Raw genomic sequence first — 16878 nt, 5'->3', positions numbered from 1 at the left:
ATGAGGCCGCGGATGCTGCAGCCAGGGCTGGTGCAGTGAATGGCTCTCAGGTATATTGGCGCGAGAGGTGGCAGGACATTCGAAACTACTTGAAATATAAAATATGGTGGAAATGGGAAGGAGAATGGTCTGCACAAGAGGGAAACAAATTACCAAATATAAAGAATACTCTTCGAGTTTGGGATTCGTCCACAAGAACGTCACGACATGAGGAGGTTTTACTCACTCGGTTGAGGATTGGCCACTGTCATCTGACACATGACCATCTCCTTCGTGGCGAGCCTCAGGCAGAGTGTGATACGTGTCATGTTCCACTTATGGTGGAACATTTTTTATTGCATTGCAGAAAATATGATTTTGTCTGCCAGCAATATGGAATTCGGCTTACACTGCGTGACGCTCTTGGAAATGATTTTAATTGTACAAATGCAGTTCTGAGATTTTTATCGAATACAGGTTTGGATAAGGTGATTATTTTTTATTGGCCCATTTTACTTATCCTCCGGACCCTTTACATCCGGAGGTTACATTTGGTGTTTTATATTTGATTTTACATTGTTGACATTTCGGACTTTATACATCCGAATATTTTATGAAAGTTTATTGTTTTTAAAATATGATACACAATTTATGAGTGGTGGCCTTAGTTTTATTTGTTGGTTTTGAATACCACGTAGGGTGATTGAATTGCTCACTTATATGATTCTGTAGAAATCACCTTATGTATACTGCATTTGTGTGCCTGGTTTAGCGTGACAACACTTTTTAGTTTTTAACACTCTGATTATTATATTATTTATGTCTTTGTTATATTAAGAATTTTGGAGAAGAGCGCAAATAGCCATAGTAGCTGACGCGCCCTTCTTAAAGCCTACTACTACTACTTTATCAGGATCATGGGTTCTTGTCTGTATTACAGTTGGAGATAAAGTGTCAACTTACATGACTTTTCTAGGCTTTCATGATGACTGACCAGAATTAGGCTTTTGGGTATTCTACCGTATCTTTGATCTTGACATTTTCAATGTTTCGTAATTACATACAGATTTCATCATCACAACGGATATGTAAAACCAGAGGAGTCGCCTACTATGTTAGTCTCATTATTCTGGGCTAATCCCGAGTGAAATTGTCAACTTTCCCACACACATAAGCTACTCATTTGTATCATTTCTGATAATCTCCAATATTCGTGAAGTACATTCTCTTTTGTGGATGTTGCTTTTGTCCCCACATGACATATCACGAATGTTTTTGCAACCCAATCTGCATTTCCTCAAAGGCTGGGGATATCTGACAGACACAGTTTTCCCTTTGCCGTTATGTAGGCTACTCTTTATCCGTATTCCTATTAAGTTTTCTTTCCTGTCTTCTCTGCCTTGAATGAAGTCCTCTTTTCCTTAGTAGTCTATGGTCCTACTACTCTCTTACCTATCACTCCTTTCTTTTTAGTTTTTTCTCTGATGATATCTTGGCGACAGCAGTATCTTCAGGATCTCTCAGGTTATCAGTAATGTAATAGTATATGATTTGTCCCATTTTTTAACTGACAAACAATCTGGCTGTCTATTATAGTACTTTGGAAAGTCCTGCCTTATCCCTAGACTGTAAAGTAATCTAACTACCCTAGAGTAGATCTGAAAATTTCATCTTCATTCATAGATTCACAGACAAGTTCAATACTCACTCCTTGATCATTGGAAGTTGCGTTTTTAGTCGCGTCTGAACTATCTCTTGGAGCAACAAGTAATGCTCTCCTACATATTTTCTTTGTTAGTCTAAGTCTAACTTTCTTGGATGTGGATGGATGGATGGATGGATGGATGGATGGATGGATGGGTGGGTGGGTGGGTGGATGGGTGGATGGATGGATGGATATTTTATTAACCGTTGGAATACAATTATTCATGGCATCGTCAGTGTACATTAATCTAACAATGATACAATAGTTTTATTGTCATCTTAATCTATGGTAACATCAGATGTTTATTAAATAGAATACTAGTTACTTAGAATACTATAATGTATTTAATCACTAAGCAAATAACGTACTACTAATACTACTAATTCAGTCAGTAATGCATAACGCACTAGAATAGTTGCTTGTAAATAAGATGCTGAGTTTATTGTAAGAGATACACAATTAATTATTTTGTATTCACACACTAGCAGGCAATTGATTTTCTTTCTTCTGAGTCTTGATGCTGCCTCTCTTCCAGTAGGGTCTCCAGGCACATGAAAAAGGAGAGAACAGAAGGGCAGTACTCACAAGAATAAATGGTTAAAATTTAAAACTTTATATTTAAATATTCTTTTGTGCACATTGGCATGTGTGTCAGTAATATATTTTTAACAAATTTCTTAAACATACTATTTTTATGTGCCTTGACATGTGGGGGAAGTTTATTATATAAATTCCTGCCAGTATGTGTAGGGGTATTGAGAGTTTTGGCAAGTATGTGATAATTCAAATGTATGTTATTGGATGTCCTAGTATTGTGCTCGTGATATTCTGAGTTTGTTTTAAAGGAATTTAAATTTTTATGAATAAAGCATACCGTTCCTAGGATATAAACATAGGGTACCGGTAAAATTTTAAGTTCCTTGAAAAGTCCTTTACTTTCTGTGCGAATGGATACTTGCTTCATAATTTTAATTATTCGTTTTTGTAGTTTAATAGAAGATTTTGATGATGATCCCCAGAATATGATACCATATGATATGACTGAATGTACATAGCCAAAATAGTCTGACAATAGTAGCTCAATGGGTGACATTTTTAAAAGGACTCGGAATACATAGCATAGTCGATATATTCTTTCTGATAAGAACTGAATGTGGCTTTCCCATATCAGATCTGTATCAACCCAGATACCTAGAAATTTTGTCTTTTTAACTTCTTTTTATGGAGCCGTTAAGTGTAATCTGTACAGGGTCTTACAACCGTTGTTGATTGAAATTCATAAATACTGTTTTATTTGTATTTAATTTGAGCTTATCTGTTAACCACTGCTCAATTTTTTCGGAGGTTTCGTTATTTTTTTGTTGCAAGTCAGTATTCCTGTAGTCATGTACTGGTAGTAAAATGTTTGTGTCATCTGCAAATAATACTGTTTTGGCTGGGCATATGGTTAATGGAAGGTCGTTTATGTACAGAAGAAATAATACTGGACCAAGAATAGATCCTTGAGGTACACCATGTTCTATTGAAATAATGCCTGATTTGACTGATTCGATTTATACAATTTGCTTCCTGTTACTTAGGTGTCATGTAGGCTAAACCGTTCCCCTGCCAATCCTCTTACACCAAAAGTCTGTAGTTTCCTAATTAGTATTTTATGATTAACCATATCAGACGCTTTACTAAGATCCAAGAAAAGCCCAACTACTTTGTTGTCTCTTGCATTTAGAATGGATTCTGTAAAGTTCTGAATGGCATTATTAATTCCTTTACCTTTACGGAAGCCAAATTGTGAAGTACAAAATAAGTTACTACGTTCCAGGAAGAGTACTTATCTGTTGTACATCACTTTTTCAAGGATTTTGAAATATACCGATAACAGAGCAATAGGTCTGTAGTTTTCAGTGCATTTTTTTACCCTTTTTGAAGACTGGGCGAACTTTTGCTACTTTAAAATTTTCAGAAAATTTACCTGAAGTCAAAGATGAGTTACATATATCAACCAATGGAGTTATTAAGAGAGAGGCACAACTTTTTATGTTAACACCTGGTAATTCATGTAGAGTTCTTTCTATGTGAAAATTATGCAATATCACATTCACAACTCGAAGAAATACTTACTGTCATCACTCTCAGGGAGTAATACTGTACTTGTCTTGATCCTAGTCATCGCCGAAAGGAGACTGTCAGTAGAACCATCTGACTGAGGAAATGCAGATTGGGTTGCGAAAACATTCATGATATGTCATGTGGGGCCAAAAGCAAGATCCACAAAAGAGAATGTACGTCACGAATATTGGAGATTATCAGAAATGATACAAACGAGTAACTTATGTGTGTGGGAAAGTTGACAATTTCAGTGGGGATTAACCCGGAATAATGAGACCAACATAGTAGGCGACTCCTCTGGTGAAAACTTATAACCTTAATTATCACAACAAATCACAAAAGAGAGTATGCCCTAACAGAACTTTAAAAAAGTCTTACCTAGTTTGCTCCTGATTATTATTATTATTTTTTTTTGCCATTCCTAATATCCGACATCCTCTTGATATTATTTTCATTTTGTTTGTTTCCAATATTAGAAGAAAGGATGACTTTCTTTCTTTAACAAAATCAAGTATTGAGATCCAAATCATCTAGAACACACGCTGAGAACAATCTTAACCGAGCCCTATGGGTATTTGCTGTTTATTGTTAATGTAAAATATGGATTGACCTTTTGTACTCTCACAAAGTCGTTTGAATTATTTTCTTACTTCAAATCAGAAAGATTTCGGCATTGTTACAATCAGATAGCTTGACTTGTTAGCTTTTTTCCTACTAAAAATATGGAGTTATTCACTTATCCAGCTTATCTATATTGTCGCCTTTAAATATAGATCACACTGCCTTCTACCCAATGTACAAGTCACATTGCTGTCTAACCAATGGTACAGTGGTCTCGTTTTGACCATTTTCTCGCTAGTTCACATTTTCCCTATCACCCTAGGATTGTTTACAAGATATATTATCTCCAATGCTAAAGTATCTCCTGGTCAAATAGGATTGTTTTGGTTTGGATGTTCAATAATTGCTTGTATATTAAATTTTTTGCCTGTATTTTATACATCCCTGGTATATTTTCGTCAGAATTGCAGGTACGAGTGAAAAGACTGTATCGTCAGAATTGGACGGTATTGCACATGAAGAGAACGAGAATTCGTGTGAAATTCTCAAGATTTCGACATCCCCTGGAAAACTTATGTGGACTTGTCAAGATGAGAAGCCATTGGACTTCGAAGTATCTAAACTAGCTTTCTTCAAGTCGGTAAAACTTAATGGGCATTTACCGAAGCTTGTAGGCAAGAAATCTTTGAAATGCGAAGTTTGTGGTATATGTTTCCCGACTTCGAGTAAACTAAAAACCCATCAACGCCGGCACACAGGCGAAAAACCTTTCAAATGCGAGGTATGTGGTAAGTGTTTCTCGCAGTTAGGGACTCTAAAATACCATGCACGCCTCCACACAGGTGAGAAACCTTTCAAATGTGATGTTTGTGGTAAGTCCTTCGCGCTAATGGGTAACCTAAATATCCATGAACGCGTCCACACAGGTGAGAAACGTTTTAAATGTGATGTTTGTGGTAAGTGTTTCTCGCAATCGAGTAGTTTAAAAAATCATGAAAATCGGCACACAGACAATAAACCTTTGAAATGCGGGATTTGTGGTAAGTGTTTCTCGACATCGAAAAGCCTAAAAAGCCACGAACGCTTCCACACAAACGAGAAACCTTTCCAATGTCTTGTTTGTGGTAGGTATTTCTCACATTCATGTAACTTAAAAAGCCATGAACGCGGGCACACAGGGGACAAACTTTACAAATGTGAAGTTAGTGATAATGTTTCTCGCACTATAGTACCTTAAAAACCCACTAATTGATGCACACAGGCGAGACACCTTTCAGCCGCTATTTTTGTGGTGTTTCTCGCAATCGAGTAGCCTAAAAGTCACGAACTCTTGCACACAGGTGAAAAACTGTTCTAAAGCGATGTTTGTAATGTTTTTCGAAGTGGAGTAACCTATAAAGGCATGAAAGCCTGCACAAAGGAGACAAACTTTTGTAGTGCGATGTGTGTGGTGTTTCTTGAAGTCGAATAGTCTAAAAAGGCACCAACGACTGCACATAGGGGAGAAGCCTTTTATATGTAATACCAGTAGTATTTTGCTAGTACGTCTAGTTTAAGTAATCACCCAATTCGATAGCAATTTTTTTTCATTCGTTGTTTGTCGTGTATCTCGCGGTGAGGTGGGCTGAAAAGTCATGCTCGCCCGCATTCGGGAACACTTTTACATATGATGCATGAGCTACTTTTCCTACACATTTACATAACATGGGTCCATTGGACCCGTATGCTATTTAACGAGGAATTACACATAAAAATGGAATAATATTAATCTATTATTTTATTTAATTTGAATTTAGGAGTTTTAATTGTGGAAAATAATATAAAATTTTATAACTAAGTAACATGTGACTATACAAATATATAATTATATATATTTATTTGTACAAGTTAATAATTTAAGTTCCTAATATTTTTCTTTGGGCAAAGAAAATAATATAATTTTATAATTAAGTAGCGATTGAAAATAAATTCTTCTTAATACAACACAAACACATAATAATAATAATAATAATAATAATAATAATAATCCGTGGCTCTGCAGCCCACGAAGGGCCAAGACCGACCAGCCGGCTGCTGGCATCACGGCCACATGCCGAAGCAAAGATGGACGATCATCCAACCAGAATTGATGTATCGTGTGGTTAGCACGATGAGCCCCCCTGCCGTTATAGCTGGTTTGCGTAACCGGATTTCGCTACCTATCGTAGCTCCCAAAGTGTATCACGATGCTGGGTGGGCACCGGTCCCATACACTGGCCGAAATTTCATAAGAAAATGTCTTCCCCCATGAGGACTCGAATCAGCGCGCATTCCGTAACGCGAGTCCTAGGCGGGATGCCTTAGACCGCGACGCCACGACAACATAAACACATATATTTATTTATATATGATAATAATGTAATGTATCCACGAGGTAGAAGAACAAGAAGAAAAACAGTAAGGAATAACCACATAAGTACAGGTATATCTTATCAGTCTTTACACTTATTGCACACTACTGTACTATGCTCCTGGTAAACATTATTTGTACACTTGTAGCAGATAGATTTGGTATTTCTATCTGTCGCTGTAGGACATAGGACACATCTCCTCCTCTTGTTTCGATGGTTACCACTACTGTTGTCATTACTTTGCACACTACTGCCTAGGTTAGAGATGAACTTATCCATGCCCACATAAATCGACTTATGCAGATGGAGATTGAACGATCTTCTAACCATGTATGGTTGGACCATTTTCATTGACATCTCTTTGATGAATAGTCTCCACTTTTGTAAAAGTCCTTTATGGTACCTGGAGTGCTGGATACAATACAGAATGAATGCATTTAGAGCAGTAACGACCAAAATGTTACAACAAAACTCCATGGGACAACGTTTGGTTTCCATTTTACAAGTATAATTGTTCACTTTCAGATCCATTACATCAACACTACCCTTAGTGCGACTGTAGAATTTTACAATCTCAGGTTTCTTTTAGGGTGATGTTCGTGAACAGCATTATCATAGTACTTAGCAGACTAGTGCATTCGTTTTTCTTCGGGAAAAAACTAACTATTGTCATATCCTTGTGAAATATAAATACACTTTTGTTCACTGGTCGATTTTAAATTGGATTTCATTTCTTTTCGAATGTTTCTCTTGTTTTTGCCTAATTGATCCCACAATTGACACTTTCTTCTCCAACATATATTGCGCCAAAGGTACATTTATAAAAAATTCTCCATGGTGATATTTCGGGCTGTACCAAGGACACAGCGATTTAGAAACTTCACAATATTGAGAGCCAAATCCTTCTGTGGCGGTTCTCCGATTTTTTTCCCCTGAATAGGCTATACAATCCCGTGAACGGCATAACCAGTTTCTGCTTCACACATCTACATAATTTTGATCTCGTATTTCGCTGGCTTCTTTGGCATATACTGTACAAAACTACAACGGCCTCTAAACGAAACCAGCTATTCATATATTGTGACATTTGGTTGTAGGACCATTACTTTTCTGCACTGTTCCGTAGATATTTGCCACACATAAGAAATAAGAACAAGTTTATCTGTTTGTAATCTAACCTTCCGTGTTCTCTTATCATCGAACCTAAAAAATCTTCTCATAGCTTCAAAATGATTCACAGACATTGTAACTCTATAAAATGGATTGGAAAATTTACCAAGAAGAAATTCTCTTATTGGAACATCCCAAGATTTGTCTGCTCTCATATGCAACAAAACTCCAAGAAAACCATTTCATCTATTGATACTTCTTGGCATTTTATTTTCTTTAGTAGGTAAAACCTTTTTGTTCTCTCACAATTTCATCCAAAATATTCTGTAGGATAAATAAATCCCAGGCACCTCTGAGAGTAGCAGTTCCTATACCCTTTGAAGGACCTGCTACAAATCTTACAATGTTCTGGACAAGAGGCTTACTCTGAGCAAGGGTTTCTGTCCTCCATATCATCCCACTAGCAGCAATATATTCTCCTCTATGTGTTTTGATTGTCGACTGGTGTGAAATAGGCATCCAGATTTCATCTTCATTCTCACAGCATCATTATCCAGTTCTACAGAAGAAACTTCATCTTCATCCAGAGTATTGTCATCAATTGCTGGAGATAATCCTCATCGTCGTCCGAAATTTCACTTTCCAGCTGTCGAAATCTTGCCAACTCATGAAAATATGTTCTAGTAGTTCATAGGATTCTGTTTAGATGGCAGACTACAATAATACGATAATGAAACATTTTAAGCAATGGGTCTATTGGACCCATGTTAAATAAAAGTGTAGTATATATGAACACGAATAAAAAACATACATAAAATAAAAAAATAAAATTCCAAATGTGCTATAGGTATATAAAGGAAGTAATAAGAGTAGCATACCTTGTGGGTAGACACACACTGCGAATTAGTTATATAGATAATAATTATTAAATATTCCGCCGGGTCCAATGGACCCATGTTATGCATCCTAGGGTTAAGTAATCACCCAATTCGATAGCAATTTTTTTTCATTCGTTGTTTGTCGTGTATCTCGCGGTGAGGTGGGCTGAAAAGTCATGCTCGCCCGCATTCGGAAACACTTTTACATATTTTGATTTCTGTGAAACTTCTTTCTCTAGGAAAACTGGCTTAAATATGTTTTGAAATAGTGACGAGAAAATTTTGTAATGCGATGTCTGTGGTGTTTCAGTCCTGTAATCTAAAGCTTCATAGACACCAGCAGAGGCGAGAAACCTTTTAAAGTCGTGGCTGTCAAACGCTTTTCGCTTGTAAGTTACGTCGTCTAATAATTCATGCACTGGAAACATACTGGCGACATGTTCTACTACGATACTTGTAAATGTTTCTCATAGAAAAAAAATCTGAAAATTATTCTTGAAGTCAACCATATACGCCAGAACACATTCAGATATAAAGCTTTAATTCTGCTTTGACGATCACCGCCGAGCGAACAACGTTGAGCGTTCAACGTCAGCTAATTGGTTTCCTTACAGTGAATGTCGTCCCCTTAGTCCTCGAAAATATTATACCCTCAAAAAATCAGTTGTCAATAATCACTAGTAATGAACGGACCCAAGTTGAGCATGGCTCTAACGTTGCAAGCACCGCCGTCTGGATCCCTTCGCCTAGCGTCTCGTTGTTAACTGCCTGCTCTATGCTCCGATTTTGTGTATCATAGATGGCAGCAGCTAACACCCCATTCACGCAATCACGTACAGTACAAGAGTTGTATGAATTATCCGGTAACACATAAAAATTTCAATTTTTTTGTTTTGAATATTATTTTTACGAACATGCAAGAAAATTACATTTGACTTGATCTTCTAAATTTGAACTAACACACATCCTGTTGGCATAATTCACAGTTTCAGGACCTTTCTAGACAGTGGTTTACTATAGCACACATATCGGAACACATTTTCTGTTTCTTTTTTTTTTTTTTTCCAATATTTGCTAACTGTGACCTAACAATTTCACTATGAGTATTTAGCTAACTATCTTTTGATGAGCTGAGACACTACACTTCAGTAAATCAAACTATGAAAAGGGGTGAAATCAAGTATTTATGCATAATTTTGAATATGTGGTTCGATTTCTTACAGTATGGCACAACAGTTTCAACAAATTCTTGCACATGTTTTATTAGCCCTACAAAGGGCTGTTTAGGATAGCGAAGGCCTCCTCTATCTTGATTATGGCTTAGTTCCATGAGTGGTGCTGATGAATTTGACATTGAAATGTTGCTAACAAATATTATGTCACAACTTAGTCTTTTATCCACAACACGAACCAAATATCCACAAACCAGTTATTGAGTGGCTGTAATTCAGGCTCTCGAATTCTATCGAGAAGGATAGTTACGTAATCCGGAAGAATATTTTCATCAGCAGATTCAGCACTGGAGATCATGCTTGGCAAGCTTTCGTGACAGTAATTTTGATTCCTGCTAGCAACGTTGGCACTTTTACAGTAGAAGAAATCATGATGCCAGATTTTAGCATCCTTTTCATGGCACATGCTGCTGTACGTGCATCTGTACTGTCATTAGATCCACCTCCCATTCTGACTGTGCTAAATACAGCCTCCACGGGATCTCCGGAAAATCTCCTAGTAAGGACATACAAGAATCCGTTTTGCAGCAGGAAAGTCACACACTCTACTGTAGATTTCACTGTAAAAAAGAGCGCTTCTGCGGTCTCATTGGTTAAGCCCTTCATTTTCGCACGCTTCGATTCAGTTTCAATTTTCATAATATATTTACTGAAATCTTAGTTAGCTATTGTAGCCTTTTATCAGCTACGGAATAGAAATGCATGCAGTCTTCATTATTTTGTCTAAGATGCTGAGTTCTGTCGCTTATATCATGAAACGTAAAAGATCTGTACATTGACTTCATAAATTGGATTGTTGAATCTGCCTCTGAAGAATCAAGCTTACAGTTTAACTGGGACTGATTGTGCTATATGAATTGTATTGTGGCCGTTACATCAGGAGAGAATATCTTTTCCAAGTTGCTGGGTTCAACATGTTTTTTTTTTTTTTTTTTTTTTTTAAATAGCGAACTGGCTTCGCAGTCAGATCTCTCTGTAATCGATCAATTTCCTTTAGATATTTAGGACTAATTACACATTGCCGTCCGTGAGTTCTCTTTCTAGGAACTGAGACCTGGTATTCTTAAGTACATGGCAATAATCGAAACTGAAGTAAAGTTTACGATTATGATCGCATGGATGAGGGACACACGTCTTGAGTTTTCCGCCTCCAAATTGCTTAAACATATAAACATTAGTCCTATGATTATCTGTCACTATCATAAGTACATAGAAACAACAGTCTTCTACAGCATTTATCACTTCCTTAACTAAAAGGTAGAGATCGGAGCCCTGCAGACCTCTAACTAGGAAATTAGCCGCGGGAATTGTGTACTTTGTAGACAAACCGTTTACCACAAAACAGAGTAGCTTGTTTGCTAACATAGGATATTTTCCTATGCTTGAGTCATACAACCCGTCAGTATTGACTGCTCCAATGAATTTATCAGTTGTCCTATCATAGATAAAGGGTTCCTTTATTACCATTTCTTCAACGATAACTGAGACAATCTTCTCTGTTGGTTGCAGGGTCTCACACTCAGCTTTAAGCCTGTCCTTTACCAACTTTGAAATGCCCACATCACAGTCAGTATGTCCCATGTACCTGTCTAGAGTACTTCGTGAAGGAACTGAAATAAATCCGGAAGTTCTACCATGCTCATAACCCTTAGGGGATGCTATTCTCCACGCAGCACAGTATCGAATAGTTTGTTCTGACCACTCCGGTTTTTTCTTTTCGAAAGTATGAATTTGGTCCAATAGGTACACAGTTTCTGATTCTTTTAGTTTGCAGCCTCTTTTATTATATTAATTTTCTTTATTTCTGGACATTCGTCGAGCTTTTTCTGTGCATTTTCAGGTTCAGATTTTACGTCTGCCAATTGTTTTTGCAGTCTCTGTATTCTGGATCAAAGCCTACTATTTATTATCATTTGGTGAACATTATTTCTTGTCGGAAAATCAACTTGAATTCCGATGCCACTCTCTACGTGCCTTTCATTCCACTGTTGATTGTTCGTCGTTCTTCTCGAAGTGTCCTTTCTCGTATTTTCCGTGGAATACTTGCTGTTCTGACGATAGCTCGGATAATCAAGAAATATGATTGGTACAACACCAGGCTTTAAAATCTTTCTTTTACAATTTTCCCTATAGTTTTCTTCTTGAAAATGAAGAATACAAACACGTGCATAATCGGATGGGATCCACTTACTTCCTTTGGCAACACATTGTCTTCTTATGACATCTAGCCACCTGTCTCGAAATTCTTCTGCCGAGGGAATGTCATGAAATATTATTCCTACCGAAACAGATTTTCCCTGTTTGGATTTACAAAAAGGTACACAACAATTAACCATTTTCAACCATTACTACGTTTGCGACTATGTAAATCTGTGCGTGAAGCTCAAACACCGACATGTATAGATACGCACTGCTATATACCACACCATTGTACTGATATGTGTGCGTTGGGTGGCGCCAATAGCGGACAATTATGTCAATATATGTGTACGGGTTCCATGTTAAACTATAGCATAGAGCAGGCAGTTAACAACGAGACGCTAGGCGAAGGGATCCAGACGGCGGTGGTTGCAAGTAAAGAGGCATTGCCCTCAGAAAATGTTGCGGAAGGAGATTCAATACAAAAAAAAGTGAAAATGTATAGGAGTGTATAACAGAAAATATTAACAGGGGCGAAAGAATTAGTAGATCGGAATATAGGAGCTGTAAATAATGAATCCAGTGACAACTGGCAGGAGATTGAAAGGGTTGAGATAAACATAAAGGGACACAGAAAGTTGAATTCTTGGGACAACCAATAGAACAAATGAAGAAAATTAAGCAGTACAAAATAAGTCAAAGAGAAAGGACATTGTTGATGCTTCGGAGTAGAGGAAAAGGGACGTGAATTCGCAATACAAACCGGAGAGGCAGTATGCAAAGTGTGCTACGACATCTTCAAACTGGAGGTAAGAACAGAACACATCGAGGAGATTTATAATGAGATTAGAATATAACAGGCCAATTGTGATAAGACTTTCAAACATAATAACCAAAGAACAGAGTGTCTTTAGTGTGCAGTCATACACATTTTGTGCAGTAATAAACCAGAACCGGTATGTGCAGTAATAAAATATAATTTATGCAGTAATAAAAGATAACAGATACCAAATGAAAGCAATAGCCTTGTATTCATGAAAATTTTCATTGTATAAGTTACATACGGTTATAATAAACAGAAAAGCACAAGTAATATAAACAATTGTAGCATAATTATGCTCATAATTGCCAACAGTATTTTAGAATGTATTTTTCTTTGTTTTTGTGGCGTTATCCTCCTGCGAACTGACTCCTTGACGTTTCTTGGCATGGCTGAATAGGCCAGTGAAGTACCTACTGTTGTTGTGACAACTTTGTACGGTCATGGGTACGTCAGTCATACTTTCGGAGCCAGAACAGTAATGCTTCCCGAGGATTCCATTGAACTAGAGGTGGCATGTTACAGTGAACAAAGAAACAAAGGTTGGTTTCAGTACTCATTCTGACATTTTTCGTGCTCTTCAGGGAGATATCTGAGCCCACGAGCCGCTCCACATCAGCACTGTAAGGCTTAGCCACAAGGATACGAGAAAAAAGAGTTGCTAGATTTTTAATTCGCTAAAGAGGGAAAATATTTCACTTTTTGTGCAAGTGTTTTGCCGCGGAGAATATCTATGTTTGGCAAACCCTTAAGATCTCGATACTCAAGATCTATTTCTGATAGATGGGAATCACTATGAATGGTATTAAATACAGCTTTTATATCTGCATCCTTGGACAGATCGTAAAATGCCTTCACAGTTTCATTCATCCTTCCATCTAGATTGAAATGGTTGCTTAAGAAATTTATGTGGCTCTCCTTCACCTGTTCCTGTTTTCAGTAACATAAAGACTCTGTCTCTTACTTCTTTTTGGTTGTGGTCCGGAGCTGCAACCAGACCCGGAAGTCAGATCAATGCCCTTCATCTGTCTCAAACCACATGGGAGTATAGTGATACTTTCTGCGAGTGTCAATGGCCAACCTCCCAAGATGGGATCTTCAAGCAAAGAAGATAATTTTGACTTCACCAATTCACTTAATTTAGCCATGTCAACAATACTGGTTGAATCAATCCTCAAGACAGTATACCTCTACTTTCTTCACCACTTCTGAAGATACGGTGCTATCAGCTATCCACGAATTCAACAATAACAATAGTAATAGAGTATATAATAATTTCATTCCGATAATTTTGGTGTGGGTTGGTGCAGTAATAAAAATTGCTTTGAAAAACTCTGCCAAAGAAAGAATATTAAGAAACTTACACAGAGTGCGAGGAACAGGAATGAGGGTGGAAACAAGACCTGATCTACGAGATCAGATGTAAAAGGAGGCTACTACTACCTTTTATGAAAGTGGCAAGTGGAAATGAACGCTTTGCAAAGTTATATGAAGACATTAAAATTAATGGGAAATTCTATGTCGTTGATTTCTGTTAGGCAAATGAATATAACCCAATATTTGGATTAAATACGAAGAAGCGATAACATCAACATTAAACAGAGCAGATGACATCGGAAGAAATGGACACGAGATCGCAAGGTACTAATGGACAAACTTATGGAATTACAATCGTGAGAAAGAAAAATGGTCAACAGGAAAATAAAATGAACCAACCACAGTTATCGCACAAACTGGAATGTATGGAAATTGAAGAAAATCATTGGCATAGATTAATACTGACCAGCTCAACTAAACAGAGGCTAAGAGAAGATCGGAATTCGAACTAGGACAAAAAATACGTAACAGGCGAAGAATAATCTGTTCGATCAGCAGTTGTGGGGAAAAGTAACTGTTATAACAAGATTGTTGACCAAGTGTAGACGACGGAGAGTGGCTGAATTGCAGATGAAGCACTTCGTACTGGAAGAAGCGAGACTGGACCAGGAAATGCTGAGATCAAGAATACAGAAGAAGAAAACGTATGTGAAGAAGTTAGATAAGAGGGGTTTAAATACCGCAAGTGGAATAAAGTTTGATGACACGAGTAAAAATTCAAGTGATTCGGGAAGTGAATTAACTAGATTAGGGAGAAGGAAGGTCAGTGTCGAGAAGGAAAGTAAAATTGTTTCTGCGAGTGCAAGGACTGAAATGGGGAGAAGTGAAGAGAAGAAAAATGAAGACGAGTACGGTATATAACAGAAAAGGGTGAAGTGGATATGGTGGTCCAGAGACGGCTAAGGACATGGTAAGTAAAATAAATAATATATTAGAGGAGTATAATAGGAAGTTAAGTGAGACTATAGAGATAATTAAAATAGATGAGGAGTCTGTTGAAGGAGTGAAGTAGGATAGCGAAGTATAGTATGTAGAAAATGAGTGAGATCTGAAAATGGAGTGTACACAAGAAGCAGACATACTATCGAACATATTGGAGAATGGTGTAGTAAGGTTTAGTAATAAGTATAATTAGAAACATTGGCCACGAGCGTGGCTCAGTCGGCTGAGGCACTTGCCTACCGATCCGGAGTTACACTCGGGCGTGGGTTCAATTAATGCTTGGGCTGATTACCTGGTTTGATTTATTTTGAGGTTTTCCCCACCGTAAGGAAAATGTCAGATAACGTATAGCGAATTCTCAACCTCATCTCGCCAAATATATCACTGTCACCAATCTCATGACTTGAATAACCTCGTAGTTGGTGCAGCGTCGTTAAATAACCAATTTAAAAGAAAGAAGAAACTGTATGTAGTAGTAAGGTTTAAAAATGGCGCGTCAGTTACTATGGCTATTTGCGCCCTTATCTAAAATTCTTTATAAAACAAAGACATAAATAATATAATAATCAGAGTGCTAAAAGAACTAAAAAGCGTTATCAAGGTAAAAGGAGGTATACAAATGCAGTATACACAAGGTGATTTGTACAGAATCAAAAAAGTGAGCAATTCTACGACCCTAGGTGGTATTCAAAAACGAACAAATAAAATAATAAAACTAAGGCCACCAGAGATAAAATCTGTATCACATTTCAAAAATTATAAAATTTTATAAAATATTCGGATGTATAAAGTCCCAAATGTCAACAATGTAAAATCAAATATAAAACAATAAATGTAACCTCCAGATGTAAAGAATCCGTAGGATAAGTGAAACGGGCCAATAAAAAATTAAATCACCTTATCCAGTCCTGTATTCGATAAAAATCTCAGAACTGCATTTTTGCAATTAAAATCATTTCCAAGAGCGTCATGTAGAGTCCCCTGAATGCCTTATTGTCGACAGACACGGTCATATTTTCTACAGTGGAATAAAAAATGTTAGACCGCAAGTGGAACACGACATATATCACACTCCGGCTGAGGGTCGCCACGTAGGAGGTGGCCATGTGTTAGATGACAGTGGCCACTCCTCAACCGGGTAAATAAAACTTCGTCGTGTCGTGACGCTCTTGCGGACGAATTCCAAACTCGAACAGTATTATTTATTCTTCGTAGTTTATTTCCCTCTTGTGCAGACCATTTTCCTTCCCATTGCCACCATATTGTATGTTTCAGGTAATTTTGAATATCTTGCCACCTCTCACGCCAATGCACCTCAGACCCATTCATAGCACCGTCCCTTGCTGCAGCATCTGCTGCCTCGTTGCCAGGTATGCCAACGTGACTCGGAGTCCACACTACTCCAGTATCATAATCAGAGGTTAGGAGAGTGTGGAAAAGTTCCTGAGTTCTCAACACAAGCGGATCATCAGAATTCAAACGCTGCACGGACTGAATGGCGCTTAAAGAGTCTGAGCAGATAAGGAATCTGCCCCGGGGTTGTCTAATTAAAAACAATAAAGCTCTATAAAAGGCATATAGTTCTCTCTATAAAAGGCATATAGTTCTGCGGTAAAAACACTAGTGTACTGGCTCAATT

General features: G+C 37.4%; 1 protein-coding gene across 3 annotated transcripts in view; it reads left to right on the top strand.

Annotated features, from left to right (window-relative positions):
* The window catches only part of LOC138705753 (zinc finger protein 664-like), a 118782-nt gene extending 105432 nt beyond the window's left edge, over positions 1–13350 (top strand). For all 3 annotated transcript variants that reach the window (XM_069834374.1, XM_069834373.1, XM_069834372.1), the window contains one exon: positions 4814–13350. In XM_069834374.1, the coding sequence (XP_069690475.1) occupies positions 4814–5588 (775 nt within the window). In that variant the 3' untranslated portion in view covers positions 5589–13350. The remainder of the gene's footprint in view (positions 1–4813) is intronic.
* The last annotated feature ends 3528 nt before the right edge of the window (positions 13351–16878 follow it).

The sequence above is a fragment of the Periplaneta americana genome, chromosome 9, assembly GCF_040183065.1.
Source record: "Periplaneta americana isolate PAMFEO1 chromosome 9, P.americana_PAMFEO1_priV1, whole genome shotgun sequence".
NCBI lineage: Eukaryota > Metazoa > Arthropoda > Insecta > Blattodea > Blattidae > Periplaneta > Periplaneta americana.
Note: the sequence above shows the minus strand (reverse complement) of the source record. Positions and strands in the feature narration are given on the sequence as shown.